The sequence below is a fragment of the Varroa jacobsoni genome, unplaced genomic scaffold (assembly GCF_002532875.2).
Source record: "Varroa jacobsoni isolate VJ856 unplaced genomic scaffold, vjacob_1.0 scaffold_1101, whole genome shotgun sequence".
Taxonomy (NCBI): domain Eukaryota; kingdom Metazoa; phylum Arthropoda; class Arachnida; order Mesostigmata; family Varroidae; genus Varroa; species Varroa jacobsoni.
Window position 1 is genome coordinate 298,653 of NW_019214003.1, and position 15,658 is coordinate 314,310.

General features: G+C 36.8%; 2 protein-coding genes across 10 annotated transcripts in view; one reads left to right on the plus strand and one right to left on the minus strand.

Moving 5' to 3' along the window:
• Window positions 1-264: 264 nt before the first annotated feature.
• LOC111266601 (box C/D snoRNA protein 1) lies at window positions 265-3,544 on the minus strand. 6 transcript variants are annotated; one of them, XM_022844215.2, is made up of 7 exons: window positions 3,382-3,515; window positions 3,156-3,196; window positions 2,726-2,945; window positions 2,035-2,184; window positions 1,676-1,826; window positions 1,210-1,443; window positions 265-968 (listed from the first exon to the last, which is right to left on the minus strand). In XM_022844215.2, exons 3-7 carry the CDS (start codon window positions 2,932-2,934, stop codon window positions 684-686), a joined length of 1,029 nt encoding a protein of 342 aa, XP_022699950.1. In that variant the 5' UTR covers window positions 2,935-2,945; window positions 3,156-3,196; window positions 3,382-3,515; the 3' UTR covers window positions 265-683. The 6 variants fall into 6 exon arrangements, with proteins under 6 accessions (XP_022699950.1, XP_022699951.1, XP_022699948.1 ...); XM_022844216.2 differs by having other exon boundaries at window positions 3,156-3,190; window positions 3,382-3,514; XM_022844213.1 differs by lacking the exon at window positions 3,156-3,196 and having other exon boundaries at window positions 3,460-3,544.
• A 26-nt stretch (window positions 3,545-3,570) lies between these two features.
• LOC111266598 (uncharacterized) overlaps window positions 3,571-15,658 on the plus strand; it is a 14,015-nt gene continuing 1,927 nt past the window's right edge. The window contains exons 1-15 of one of the 4 annotated variants that reach the window (XM_086970961.1): window positions 3,571-3,908; window positions 4,412-4,575; window positions 6,137-6,280; window positions 6,756-6,852; window positions 6,987-7,112; window positions 9,529-9,666; window positions 10,188-10,388; window positions 10,782-10,871; window positions 11,329-11,456; window positions 12,085-12,238; window positions 12,337-12,742; window positions 12,948-13,051; window positions 14,667-14,867; window positions 15,101-15,193; window positions 15,425-15,540. In XM_086970961.1, coding sequence (XP_086827087.1) covers window positions 3,783-3,908; window positions 4,412-4,575; window positions 6,137-6,280; window positions 6,756-6,852; window positions 6,987-7,112; window positions 9,529-9,666; window positions 10,188-10,388; window positions 10,782-10,871; window positions 11,329-11,456; window positions 12,085-12,238; window positions 12,337-12,742; window positions 12,948-13,051; window positions 14,667-14,867; window positions 15,101-15,193; window positions 15,425-15,540 — 2,288 coding nt within the window. In that variant the 5' untranslated portion in view covers window positions 3,571-3,782. The remainder of the gene's footprint in view (window positions 3,909-4,411; window positions 4,576-6,136; window positions 6,281-6,755; window positions 6,853-6,986; window positions 7,113-9,528; window positions 9,667-10,187; window positions 10,389-10,781; window positions 10,872-11,328; window positions 11,457-12,084; window positions 12,239-12,336; window positions 12,743-12,947; window positions 13,052-14,666; window positions 14,868-15,100; window positions 15,194-15,424; window positions 15,541-15,658) is intronic. The other 3 variants (XM_086970964.1, XM_086970962.1, XM_086970963.1) reach the window with 3 other exon arrangements.

The following is a 15,658-nucleotide window of genomic DNA, read 5'->3' on the forward strand; positions in this document are numbered from 1 at the left end:
CAGAAATCTAGAAATAATTCTATGGATGATAGTTCGTCTCCATGATTGCTTCCTCCGTTTGCCAAGGAGCCTGTCTATTGTCAAAAGGATACATGAAAAATACCCAAATAAATAACTCTACCATGAAAAGTTAAATTTGACCATTCATTAGTGACATCTTGAAATAAGCTGAGAAAAATGTCCTGGACGGACTGGTACCAGTAAACTTCTAAGCTGCTTTTAGTCATTTATGTAACACAGATTTCAAATGAATGCTGGAACAAGTCGAATGTCCTACTGACACACGTTCGTATGATAAAATACTTTATTGTTGTGTTGCTAAAATTGTCAATACATTTAATATCAATACCTGTTCTTTATGCTTCGTAAACTGAGTCGTATTATTTCTATGCAATTTACAGCAACTCGCAACATTCGGTTATAGCATACAGTTATTGAGTAATTGAGTTATTCTCGTTGCTCTACATGCGTACTTTGTTCTTGGTCATAACAATAACAACCATGCTTCAACGTAGCAACTTTCTAAGTGGCTACTGTGTGTTATCCGCATACACTTTGCATACAACGTCAGTTACTTTACAAACTTCACTCTGAGCACATGCTCAGTTTGCTCAAAAATTAAGTAAGTGCGAAAAATAAATTGCGATTTTTTTTTATTAGTTTTTTAGACCTTGCCTTTTCTTTCACCAAGTATTATTATTATTATTATTATTATTATGTGACTGTTCTGTTTGTTCGTTTTCATCATTATCAGACCCATCGATTTCTCGGAAAAATGATGGTAGTTCCGTCGGTTCAACCTGATCCGTCGATATCGTTTCCTCAATATCAAATGCTCCTCGATGCTCCGTGGTAATGATAATCAGAGTGGGAAACTCAACGAGCATTTTTCCACGAAGGTTTTCCACCAGTGACAAATCAAGGTCGAATTCGAAATAGCGCTCATAATTCGCGGGTCTACCGACGGCCTGCAGAACACACAGAAGATAATTGACATTCGGATATCATAATTCGTAGCTAAATAAATTGAACGAAATACGGTACATTATTTAGCTATAACAGCTTTGCTTTGTCAGCGAAAGTTAGTTGAAAAAATTTAATTTATACAATAAACAATTACATAGCAGAGAATGAAACATTTAGACATTGATAAGTGTTATCGCTTCTTAAAAGTTCGTTATAAGATTTTAATGTAAAATTTCAGCTTACCTTCATCAGCACACAGATTTCTCCGATCGAAGCATTAAGAAGTGCAGCAGCCTTTTCTTGCTCGTGAGTCGCTAAACTTGCAAGGAATTGGACAACGATTTCTTTGACCATCGTGGATGAAGGTATATCGTGCTTGAGCACTATTAGCTGACCCTGGGGTACTTGCAATTCAACCGTCCAATGTATATGCGACTTTTTGATAGATATTCGATTTAACCTGCGACGTTTGAACATCTGCAAAGGAAAGATAAGTTCGTATGTAGTTGTTAAGCTATAAGGATACTCTTATTACAAATAGGTGACTGCCAATACTACCGTGACCCAAAATTGAAGATACGCATTATATATATATATATATATATATATATATATATATATATATAACCTTTCGAAATATAGTAATCGTCATTTGCAGAACAAATTTTATTTTTGTCTTATTTATTATTATTTTAATTGAAAGACAAACCTGCGGCAAGAATTGTAGAGATATCTTAGAACGTCTCCACGCAAATTTCTGTATATTCATCAAGTTTGTGGGAAGAGTTTCGCGCCGATGAGGTTTTACTATATTATTGCGTACCGCGCTATCAACCATGCGAGCCGACTCCTCCAGAAACCTGATAACAAAATTGAAGAACTTATATCAAACTGTGACCAATATTTTATTCTCATAGTAATAGCCATGCAAGCTCACATATAGTGCATTTTTCTATACAAACTATTCTACAATATACGACAAGCCCGGTTAAATGATAATGGCCTGATTTTTACAGACGATACTTTGACCTGAAATGAAAATGTCATAGCAATGAATTAATGCATTACCTGTAATCAGAAAGAAGATCGAGATCCGTAAATTTGCTCATAGGGATAAACCCAGCTCGATCTCGAACTCCGTCGCAGCCCGTCTGCTTCTTGTGCGTTTTCACACATCCAAGTGAACATGTGCGTAACGAGCATCTCGGGCAAGAGTACCTGTGTGGTATTTATACAATTAAAAAACAGTATTAACTTCCCACGTTCTATAATCTGCTTTGTAGTATGCACGTTGTCCTAATTTGCAGCAACCACACACATAAGGTAGCGTCAAAATATTTGATCGCCATTTTTCAAAAGTCAAAAAGTTCTTTCAAGAATTTCGTCTACGCCATTTGAATACTAGTACTACTGCATCAAATACGGTTTACTGTCAGACAAATAAAGAGGAACAATTAAAGAAATATAGCGAACCCATAAATCTATGATAACTATTACTGTTTATTTAAATCAAACATAACGCGTACATCCTCTTAAGGTATACCAGATGACCCTTGTAATGAGAGTGTAGCTTTCAGTTTAGACATAAGTTTGAAGGATTTCATTTGCTAACAAAAAATAATCAATGCAACTAGCATGCTATTTAGATATTTTTTAAACAACTTATACAGTGTATTTAATTTTCCAAAGTCCTTCTCTAAAATGCTTACTTAGAGAATAACTAGCAGATTTCCGTCCATAAAAATAGTTCAATACCCACCTGGCCGTCTTATGACATACAGCACACTTCTTAGGTCGCGAAATAATTTCGTTTATTTGGAACTGCTGTGTATTCCATGAGTTGATACTGTTTTTCGCCACATTATCCTCAGCTATGTTTTCATCAAATGAAGGTGGTAAACTGTCACTAGATGTCGATCGTATATCAACTGCTTGTAGAGGAATTGTGGATTCGATTCCGTTCGCCATCTTCACTGTACCTGTGAAAAATTATTTAGAATGTAGATCGTTTCAAGATGCGTAAAAAAATATTACATAATTCCCATACAACGTATTACACACAATGAAATTTCGGATCCGTTTAGTCTGATCGCAATACATGACAGTGCCCGGCTAAAATAGTATAAATTTCATAGTAGTATAAATATGAATAGGTATTTGCTAACATTAAATCTGAGCAAGCTTCTTACCTCCACAATTCTAGATCATCATCTCAACCACCCACCTGTACCTAGAGAATAAATGAAGAAAAAACGAGTGCAAACAGCCTATTCATATATGTACGATCTTCTTCCCTACAATTCAAGTGCACCTGTTTTACATCATGTTCGAGCACCCCCTGATGCCAATTGGAGGATTATCGGTGACAAATATAATTATATACAAAACTAAGAGCAATCAGACCACAGATATAACCTTCCTATCTTTACTTCCGTCCGAAAATTCGTCTAGAAATCGCAGTCCAATTGAAAAAATTCTTCTACTATCACACACTTGTACACTTCACGTAAGCTGAACCATCACTATGCGCCCCGACCACAGAACGAACAAACATCTTGCACATGTTTCGGATTATTCACGGAAAGCTAGCAGACGACAAGCGTATAGAGACCCTTCTCGGCAACGAGTCAACAATCAAGATGCTCATTCTTTATTATTGCAGATTTTAGAAGACTAGTTTAGAGAGAAATATTTACGAACATGTGTTTTCTCGCAAGTAAACCGACTGTGGAGTGCTTTGGTGTGTTTTTTTTGTTAGACAGGTGTAATCGTCTGAGAGTCGAGTCTACTGCACTAGTGAGCTCGTAAGATTACCAATGCTACGGAAGCTCGGGACAATTTTCATAGACAGAAATGTCTTGGCGCGAACAAATGGTTTTGTGCGTAACTACAAGGCCACCGTAGGAATTAAGCACCCAAATAATCGGATGATGGAACAACAGGTATGATTAGTTTTCTTTAGAACATTCATTCAAATTCATATCTATAAATCGTATTTCCCACGACCCGTTTAGACAGTCGCTGCAGTAGTTGATAATAGAATAAGCGAGGTCGGCATGAACTATAAAGTTCGAATTTATACGCGTCATTTCTTTAGAAAAAGGCTTCGGAGAATAGTAAAATAATTATAACCATGTCTAGGTGAGATGGGAGGGGCATTTTTGGAATGCACTGGCTCTCCATTTTTAAATTCGTAATTATATATTGGGATATACCAGTGGGATTGCTTGAACTTATGTATAATAGATAAAACGCTTCTTCATGTCTCCCTTTCAAATTTAACTATAAAAAGTACGTATCTCTTGCTTCTTACCGAAGTCGGTAGACAATATATTTTTCATTCGTGAATCTATACAGATGCAGAAGTGACGTCATGTGTGCTAACTTCCTTACCATAACTAAAGATCTTAACTGTATTGAGGAATAAACCGGTTTGTACTTACAGGTACGACATGCTGCTCAAGAGCTCAGCAAAGTTCTAAACTGCGATGAAGGGAAGTGCCTTAAACTTTTTCGTTCTTATCCAGAACTGCGGAATCGCACACTATCACAGATATTGCATGCTGCACGGATGCTCAAAACGAGCTTTGATAATGAGTCTATAATAAGGTAAGCTATCCAAACACATTTTCACAATCTGTAACTGGTTCCGTATGAGCAATGCTGAATCGAGTAGTACCGAGTTTATGTATCTTACACAGTAATTGTTGACAACGGAAAACATGGTAATTTTAATTTATCAACGAACCTGGTGGTAGAAAGCTAAGTTGAGCGAATTTTTCGTAGCATTAAATCTATTACTTTAAAATGATTATTGAATGTCACATCTGTCTAGACGTGGTCGGTACTACCATCTTATAAAAACCGATCAATTATTTGTAATAAGAGCAGTACTAGTTATGTCGAGTACGTTCAGAGCAATTGGTTAATGCCTAGAGCATTCTGCTATTTTTGAAGTACAGCGCTCGGCAAAATAATTTAGACACTTTTACAAGGCTAAATAGGAAGTATTCCTCCCTGTAACTAGCAACTAAGCGGATTTGTACAACAAGAATTTATCACTTATGAGATAGACAAGGCGGTTACCGCAACGTTGACGTGTGGAAGCGACCTTCGCGCAATGGAGCTAATTAAAATCTTATCCCAGTTTTGTCACAATTCGAATAACAAAGGTATCACAGGAAGAGTAAATTCTAGAAAGCTAGAAATAGTCCTCCTCAAGATTTATGTGCAAAGCCAGCGGAAGACGTGAGAACTTATTTAAACCTATTTGAACTGACTTTAAAGCTTTAGGAAACGAAGATATTGAAGAGTTACAATCAAATTAAAACCAAAGTAACACTTATCTTCATAGTGTGACAGTAAGTACTACCCCACCAAAATTGATGATATGAAAAGGAAAACCGACGAAATATACGTTAGGGATTCGACCAGAAATCTCTGTATCGTTTTTTTTTCTTGTCTCTTTCAAACAGTTTTCTGCGGCGACTGGAAACACTTGTAGTTGAAATATTTATGCCCGCAGGTGATTTATGTATGGTAGAACGAAATGCACCCTCAACAAGCATTCAACTCATTCTTCCTTCGCTAATACCTTGTAACTTCAAGATCAAAATATTACCAGTTATACAATGCCGCCTCTATGTCAAGATGGTTCTTCTCGAGCCTTAAGAGAACAAACAAAATATAAGACGTTTTGGACTTATCGCGAAATTGCGTAGACGCATTCATAAGGCGGTTGCCGGGAGGACATTCTAAGTCGAAATGAATCTGCTTTCCAGAAGAATCAAATTATATGCTATATGTATGTATATATATAGGCTCTGTAGATGACAAGTTATTACTCTACTGTACCAGGTGATGTTCTACAAGTGAGCCTTCAGGAAACATCAGAAGTCGTTTACAGCATTTGATTTGCAACTCACGCGAAAGGTGGCTGTAAACATAAGAAACGTTCATGCCGTACGCCTTGTATTTTATTATTTTTACTAATTATAATATTATTGTTATTAATCAAGCAATTCTGAATTTGTAATTGAAATTTTAACTAAAATCAGTAAACTTGCAACTGATTTTTTTTTAAATTTTCAATTCTCTGTTCTCATTAATAATTTTTTATACCCTGTCAACGTCATTTGGTATAATCAGAAAATGACAATTTCTTTTTTAGGTACGGACGAATCTTGGCAAGACCATGGGTTACTATACAACACCAAAAGTACATTCTTGAAGAGTTAGGTTTACAGCAAGTGAATCTGCGTCATGTGATTGTCTTTCCTTACATTTTACAAAGGACGTTATATGAACTCAAAACGTAAGATGTTCTCATTTTCTAATCGTTTACTAGAATGTTGTTGCTTCAATTGATAAGATTTGTTGCTTGAAAATATGACTTTATGTTCTAATCTGTTAAACGTTATAATTCGCTGAAGACAGGGCACCTGTCGAGTTCTCGTAATCGAAAGCCTTTAATGGCTTTTTGACACTGGATCAACAGCTAACGTTTCTCAAACAGGAGGTTTCGTGAAGCAGTGTTGACAACTTGTATGAAACAAAATGGATACCAACTAAACTTTTCGTAAACAGGAAGCAGACGAAACTGAAAAGCGTAGTGCACGATTAATCGTGAACGTTTTTATTGTTGCAATTTTTTTTGCTCATCCATAATTGTGTTTGGCTATATAATTGCAACTTAAAGGCAACGTCAACTGCAATAATAATAGATCACATTTTGAGAATATACTTAGTTAATTTATAAAGAACTTCTGGTTGTTTTCTTTGTTATGCAGAGTTGATAAGTTGATTGCGCTTCATAGTGATGTTCTGACGGTTGTAGTGAACCAAATACCTGACTGCCCGCGCTCTCTAACCGATCGCCTTTTGCAGGTGGGTAGGCTTGACCCATTTCAGCTTTAACGTCAAGATTATATGTTGTCAGATATGCAGCTTTCTGTACAATACCCAACGAACCAATGTAACCAACCAAGGTCTAATGTTAAACTCTACCGATGTTTTCACAGGTTTTACCTGCAGAAAGGTTGATGTCGATTCCAGTGGCGAAATTTTGGGCAATTTTTATGACAGAGTATTTAAAAGGACGATTGAAGGTTGACGACTCGCATGAGTCAGTAAAAGCCCCGAATGTTGTAAGTGTACCCCACAGATTCCTTTTACAGAGAAAAACCACGAGCTTCTAACCCACGTGAGAATGATTTCGTCCCTTGTTTTAATTACCATTACCGATTGTAGTTTCGCCCACTCGTAAAACCTACTAATTGTATAAGAAAGTGGTCAAATCATCCAACAATACAGAGGATCCGCCGCTAGCTTCCTAATTATTCAGCAATGTCTGTTTGGACAGACTCCTGCACACAATCCTACTAAGCACTTGTAATTCGTGGGATCGTGCTCTACAGAGTTCAGCGCTCAGCTTGTCACGATTGTCAGTAGCTGTCCCATAGGCGTTCCAAGAACCTATCGTCGTTATAGTAAGGAGTTCGCAGGCAGTTTCTAAAGTATTCCCTATTTTTCCTTATGTTCCCTAAGACCAGATTTTCCTTTCCGTATAATGCTGCATTTTCAACTCGCAAGTAGTCTGTGAAATACTTAAGTTAACTGTACCTCGCTTAAGCATATTTCTTATCGGCGACCAGAGAGGACTCTATTTATATGCTGTTATAGCTGAAGCGGGAGTGCCGTCCGCATAATGCATATTTTTAGCTTACAACCGGGTGATTTTCAAACAACGTGAGGCTCGAATCCTGGTTCGTGTTGACGTGATATCCAGAAATCGTTTGAGGTGTTCACACCATACTAATAAGCCATCCTCGATACTTCACTCTTAGACCAAATTGCGTGAAATTTTTACGACGTGCCGGGTTCCTCGCACAGGAAGTACGGTACTTACAAACTCGGGGAACAAATCCATTGATACGCCCGTAAGTTTCAGAAGATGACTAGCCATCTCCTGTATTTTTCCTAAAAGCGCAACAAAATTGAGGTTTAGCCTAATTTCGTCGAGCAACGATTGCCTCGCCTGCAACGCTACGAATATTTTTTTCCAGATTTTAATAAGGTATAAAAATTTTTCGGGCGAGTTAAACTCTTATTCTGAAGCGCGGTTCGTCAGAGCTTGCGTGAATCCCTACCAAGTAATAGGGTACATCGCGGGTGTACCACACTTGCACAGTCCGCTAAGGTAGGTTCTGACTAAACTACCTGAATCCCAGGTTATTCTTTTTAGGCTATTCCGCTAGTCCATTTTTTAGCTTCTCTGCCCTCAAATTCGCGGTTTCCCGCTCTGTTTGGGCCGCTTTGATGAAGCCCCATATGATTTCGTTCATCCCAGAGCAATGAGTTTATCAAGATGCAACGCGCATAATGTAACAATATGCATACGTAAGTTTCTGTTATTTTAATTCTGCCATACAAATTACCGGGTTGGAAAGAAAAAACAAGAAAAAAATACGTTTTTTTTATACAGAACTACATATTTTATTATTGTGGTTATAAGTTGTCATGTATTTCCGGTTACTGCTCACGAACTTCTCCTATCGGTCAACTAATTTATTTATCTCTCTTCGTCAGAAATTTTCAGATTTCGTGTTGAATAATTCGTCCACTCAGGTTTTGAGGCCCCTTTTACTGCTAAATGTGTGGTTCCTGAGATTATTTACCAGTGAACGAGGTATAACTTTGTAGATAAAGATCTGGTTGGATCCTGTACCATGGCTTCTCTTCTGGAGCAATTCATTCTGATCTGTGGTTCATATTGACAATAAACACCATTTTATGATGATGATTTTGTGCAAAAATCCGTTATTGTGGCTGCTTGGCGCCTGACACCATACGAAACACTGAGATGCAGAATTAAGCCGTAATTTTTGTAGGTTTCAAAGAATTTATGAGGTACGCAAGTTCTCAAGGACTTTGAGGTGGCTAAGGACAGTTGTGTATCTGCAACCCACCTTTTTGGCCAGTTCCAGGGTTTTTTGTCAATTGTGTTTTTTCAGAAATACTTTCAGACAGCCATTCTTAAACTCAGACGGTCGTGTAAAGCGAATGCATTCTGTTAATCCCAGATACCATTTTTAGACTTGGTAAGCCAGCCTAGTGCGGTCTTTTTTGTCGTTATTGTACACAAAGCAAATGTAAAGGGTTATTTTAGCGGAGTTTTGGCTTCTACCAAATGCATTGCATAGACGGTGTCGAAAATTCCCTTTTTCACCTAGAATTTCTGAGGACCTTTTCGAGTTGAAAGTGCACTTACAAGATAATATCGATAAGACACATAGATTGGGCAAGAAAAGCGCTTTCGAATTGCATATCAGAAATATAGCAAGTAAAGAATAGCAAGTAAAGAAAACGGGAAAGGCAGACTTTTTTTTAAGAGGGGAGGAAGCTTTCGATCGGATATTGTAGTTTAATCCCTATGGCTAGGCCTTTTGGTGTACACAGTTTAACTAGATGGCTAAAATTTCCCAAATCATTTATTTGTCTATAATACGTTATGTCCAAAATGCGTAAATATTGCAAAAACTAATTAACAACCCTTTCTCATAGGTAATGCAGAGCGTACGTCTCATGGATGCAAAGCTTAATATTCTTCAAAAGATACTCGGTTTGGATTTGGACACGATTCGAAGCAGTGAATACTTCCTTACCCTCGATACATTTAACCTTCAGGCCCTCGTTGATAGGGTGATTATTAGAGATCTTTCTAAGTTATTGATAGAATAATATAGCAAGTCATCAATTAGATTGAAAAACTTAAAATCTGATGATGGTTCATCTTGACTTAACATGGATCATATCATTCTGGTCGTTGTATCTCAAACGACATTGTGTAAAAAATTATTTTACTTTTATATTATTGCTGAGTCAAATGTTCGGCACACGCAATTTCTTTTATTTACTTACTTCGAATAATGACTGTCATGTCAGTTAAACCCGTAATTTGGGATCAAGTTTCAACTATGATGCATTAATTGCTTAGCTCAGGCATTTGAATTAGCAAGAGAAATTTAAAATTTAGTGGAATCCGGGTTCTACACCTAAGGCAAAAATTCGTGTCCTAAACACAGTGATGAGTGGCCTCGGCTCCTAATGGGCATTGGTTGATTAAATAGTAGCCTTAGGTATGACAAAGAAGTAAAAGTAAGCAAAAAAGTCTTGCTTAAAGAGGGATGATCAAGACGTATTGAAGTGTTACTGTCTTCCAGGTGGACACCTTATCGAGCTTTACATTGGCCGATTTGGCTCGAAAAGAGCCCAGTATACTCTCAGCAGATCCTGACAATATTTGCAAGGTCGAGTCAATTTTAGAAGACCACGAAATAATGCCACAACAAGTGTGGTGTCATCCTCAAGTTTATCTTTACCATGCGAACCTACTAAGCGAGCGCTTCAGTTTGGTCAATACGGTGAGCTCTAGTTAGAAAAAGTATTTTAGGATAATAATGCATAATTAAATGGTATCTACAAACAGGCGGAAACTTTCCATCAATGTTGTAGCTATCACCTTTGTATTTAGCTTCATATGATCATCATGAAAAACAGTTTTCAAAATATAGCTTTTAACGATTTTCTGTAATTTACACTTTATACCAAAACTATAAGTTATGTCGACGACATTGTGAATTGTAGTCGCTGTTATTATGATGTCTGCGTATGCTTCGGCGTAGTAACTGACAAAATAAAGGTTCATTGGATTTATACTCCTTCTTTTTGGTGACTTATGATAAATTACTGAACCCTTATCCTTATTATATTCTAACTATAACTATAGGCTACATATCTTTTTTTCGCGATTCCAGTCGGTAGATATCGCAATGCATCGAGAAAGTCTCATGTTCCTAAGGGTACTAACAAACAATTGGGACGTGCAAAGAGAGAATATAGGCGTGGTACGTCACATGAGAAGTGTAATTTTTGCTTGCTTAAATTATTTCTTGGTTTTAGTTTGTTATTAGAGCGGCTAATTGAGTAAGTTTTTCAGGCACAAAGTACAAAAGATGTGTATTGAAGTTCTGTATATAAATAATGTACATATAGATTGTCTCAATTCAGCCATGTGCCTTATGTTGCTTAGATACGTGTATCCCTATTGAGATGTCTATTTTTGTGTAAATGACTTTTGGATGTGAAACAAGAGCAAAAACGTAAGAATATACCGTCCACTCTTATGTCGACAAGTGTTACCTAAGTTTTAAACGAATTGTTCATAAATAAATATTGTTGATATATGACACATCTTCACTCAGGTGTAAGCTATATTCTTTTTTGTAAATGCTAGATAGCAGTTTATTAATACTACCAGTTTTCTACCGTTGGGCTTTTGTTCAACCTGAACTCGATTTACAGAGTAATCTAAAATTACAAGCAACTAATGATCTGATAAGGTACCTACAAAGGCGTCTCAAGATCGTTGATCATAACGAAAAAATGATGTTCGCCACCAAGTTGAGACTTCACAAGACCTCTCTGCTCAGGTATTTAGAACTGAGATAAAACGGTTGTTTAACAATTTTTTTAGCAATAACAATAGCATTTACCTTATAAATTTATTTAAATTAATTGTATTTTAAGACCCGAACTAATCGCAGATCATTGTAACTCATAACTATCTTATTATTCTTAAAGATTATTTAATAAAATTTTTGATTGCGTCTACTAATGCAGACTGTGTAAATGTGGTGCAGCTGTAAATTACAAATGATTGATTGTTATTATTTTTTTAATTTCCGTTTCCTAGATACTGTTAACAAAGGTAACCAATGAAAACTATCGCCTGGCCTAAACATATGTGACGAAGGTTGATCATTGTAAAGTTCGAATTTGTAGCGTATTTAAAATTTCTTATCTCGTGCAATTTTTTTTTGGTTCTCAAAGTTTTTATCAACAAATCCCTATGCTGGCGACCTAAAATATTATCATTAAATTATTGAATTACGGCTCCCGCAAGCAATTCTAAAAAATCTAAAGTACTAGTTGTTGTCTAGCTTTTACATCATGAGGCATAAGGCTTAAAAAATGCAGATCAGGATATAAGTATTTTAGGATATAGAAATGCGTTTGTTTAAAAATGTTAGCAAATAATTTGTATTCATGTTTTTTTAGCTCGCCTATGAACACTCAGTGTTCTGCTACTGTTCTCCTGGGTGAACTTTCTCTCAGTAAGGAGCAGATTATGGCAGCCCCTGGGTTGCTGTTACACAGTCAGGAAGTTCTGCGTGAGGGCTGGGCTGTTTTACAGGAACTGGACTACATTAAGGTAGGAAGCTATAGAAGTGTCATACAACCGTATAGATCAAGCTTTAATTGGCGCGTCCCTTTATTAAATGTGATTCTATTATTTTTACGATGGTGCAGGAACTTGGTCTCGGAAAGGAATGGCGGAAATTCAAATTTGCCGGTGAGATGCTACTCTATGAGATCGAATGCGGCATAGTGAGGCAAACTGAAAAGGCAGACACCGATAGGTTGCGGTATCCCTCTCAGAGTATTTATTTTGCGAAGAGAGCTCACTGCAAAGAATTTGACGAAGATTTTGTATACGGGGACAGTACTGAAAATTCAGCGGATACTGAAACATGTAAATCACATACATCGGATAACTTGACGGGGAATATATCTGCTACCTCGAACTGGCGTCCCTTACCGCCTGCAAGGTTCGAAGAAATGAAAATGAGTTCAAAGCCGGTACTAAATTGCGCAGTCAATAGCGAAGACGGAGAAGATACAACAGACTCATCAATTGAATCTGCGAAAAAAAAGGGTGGATTGCCGTTTTATAACTATTGATAAACGAGTAATGTATATTTGGTAAAACTGTTTAAAATGAAATAGTAATCTTGGTTTTGTTCACTAGTGACATTTATTTTCTTAGCTAGTTTCAACATTAGCTAGGCCTGGCATGTAATGATAAATCGGATTTGGCCTACAGGTGCGCCCGTTAAGTCAACTCTCTTTCCGTTCGACAGTTGACACCCTTCTAGGAGAGCTTGGCTTCGATCGAGATACAATCCAAAAATCCAGCTTCTTGTATAATGTTGACATATCAAACCTTCAAGAAATCATACATAGGGTAAGTAATACATTGAGGTTGTAATGTACAAAAAAGTGGGACGGGTGTGAACTTACGGTGGTGACTTTTCGAATGTGTGTCTATTTTTGAGAGAATGATGTCACGATTTTACCACCATCGTTTATAATTATATGCAATGGCGCGTATAATCAAAAATGGTGCAAAGATTCTTGTCATCATCAAGGCGTTATTGGTAGTTAACGAAGTAAGTTTATTTATACGTTTATTTTGTTACATATGGATTATATATTTTGAGTTTTTTTAGAAATTCAAATGTGTTAAGGGTTAAGTTCAGTAAAAGACAGCACCTGGGCGCCGGGTTTAGCGAGACGCTTGTTCATGCCCGTCAACGGGCATATATACACAAAATGTGTCAACAAAGCCAGATCATATATTTTTCCGCTTAAGGTTTCTATTCACTATCGTGTATATAGCAGCACAAATACTCAACTTAACTACTAAGAACAGGACACCACATATGCTGCGCTCTTGATCTCTTCAATGGAGTAATATTTGTAGAGGCTACGTAATACCATTGAGAAGAAAATCAGTTGAAATAACCTTGTGACGAGCATACCCCAATGGACTGGGTCAAAGATTTAACAAAACAAGACATTACATTTTTCAGTTCCGACTTTAGTTGCTACTACATATTGTCATATACATTTATTTGAAGCGATTAGATCATGCAGACGCAAAATATGTGAACGGGTTAATGATGTGTCCAAGACTTTACTTCAAGCAAATTATAATCATTTGTTCGATTATCGTTATAATTCTTGTGTATGCCACGCCATCGATGTAAATCGGTAAAAATAATTTACGCATTCTAATGACCGTTACTTTTATGTAAATGTGTCTTTTGCACCTGAGTAACTAGAAAATTACGTGTCTGGGTCGTCTACAATTGTAAGTGTACTTTCTTCTGTAGCCTCGAAATTCAACTAATGGCTTAAGTCAATCAAAACTGTAGCCTTGCTTTCGTCCTAGTTATGATCGAACGAACAAACCTGCCCGTATAGCTGAACTTAACTACGTAAATAGTTATCGATAGATATCGACTGCCATAGGGTAAGTTTAATCCTAAGTGTAGGGTACGTTGAATGAAAAGTATATTTACTGCTGTGTCCTTGCGTTATTATGCAATTATACACAACCATTGCAAACTTGGAGTGCTCACATCGGTTGATTGCAATTGCAAAACAAGACTGAGCAAACGGTTGGACGTGATGTACATGTAAAACATGTGAATAGAACGTTTTTAACTATTCGTTCCATATTTAATACCTGCCAAGAGTTTTATATGTAAAATTTTTTGTGTAGTTGTCTATTTTGTTTTGCTCTCTTTGAATTCGCACGGCATTACAAAATGTATTTGCAAGTTTCGAATAGTGCTATATTTTTCATGTAAGTTATCTGGAGTACCCTACTGCGCACTGTGTTTTAACGTAGATTTTAGACCCAAGTTTAGACCTCAAATGGTAGACAAGGCGAAGCAAGTTGAAGGAATCTAGATACTCTGAAATGATAAATAACTGTATGTTAAGAGTAGTAGTAGAACGGAGAATAATTATGGTAACAATTCACCAAAAACTTTTTGACTTTTTTTCTTTAGATACCTTCCTTGGCAACGTTTACTTTACGCGAGATAGTTCGTGAGGAACCTAGGATACTTACAGCAAAGGTCGACAAAATCTGCGAAATTGAATACATTTTGTACCACCAGAGGGTCACTCCTGAACAAGTGTGGTTATTCCCTCTGATTTATGTTTGTAGGCCGAATGTTCTGCTCAAACGCTTCACAGAGCTTAATAAGGTAAGACATGAATGCCAAAGGGTCTGAGTTTTGGGTAACGTGCAAGCACAACAGTGTATATAGTCAACAAAGTGCGTGGCACAAAACAAGTCGCAGAGCAGTTTAATGCTGTATTGTTTTTCATAAGCTTGTTATGAGAACTAATTAGCGATGCATCTTGGAAAAATGTAAGATAAATGGTAAATAATTTTGATATTAGTCAATCGATCTTGCAAGTGTCTTGTTCGTTGCAGTTAACGGAAGGTTCGGTTCATCGAAATAGTCCTTTGTTTTTGCGTCAGCTAGTAAGAAATCGGAACCGGCTTCGAGACCACGAACTACATGCTGTATGTAAAATAAGCATATTCTGGTATCACTTAGACTGTCAGGCAAATATGATAGTTTTTTGTAGTGAAAGTTTTACCACTGCCACTTAGTTACACAAAAATATTAATTACGAAGTTGCACTTGTGTAATATAATAATCAAAGGTAAAAAAAAAAATGTACCATACTAACATTTTTGTCTATTGGAACAATTCTCTTTGTTAACCTTGAGTTACAACCGGATCTTTTAAAGGGAGTGAATCGGGACTTTCTGAAGTATGTGTCATCGCGTCTCCAAATTAGTACCAAAAAGCAAAAGTTGGATCTTTCTAAAAAGCTACGACTGCATCAATCCACATCCATAGGCGGGTAAGAATTATACATACGATCACTTTTTTTCCTTTTAGCTTTGCAATCCGATTCCACCACAGATACAGTGCTCACGTGGAAGGGCGGTCTAATTTAAATTTTAAACTACACTAAACTT

Coding starts and splice junctions, on each gene's coding strand:
- LOC111266601 (XM_022844213.1), bottom strand. CDS start 3,529: ATGTGCAAGATGTTTGTTCGTTCTGTGGTCGGGGCGCATAGTGATGGT. Junction 2,185..2,725: donor GTATGTCATAAGACGGCCAG/GTGGGTATTGAA, acceptor AATACCACACAG/GTACTCTTGCCCGAGATGCT. Junction 1,827..2,034: donor GATCTTCTTTCTGATTACAG/GTAATGCATTAA, acceptor TTTTGTTATCAG/GTTTCTGGAGGAGTCGGCTC.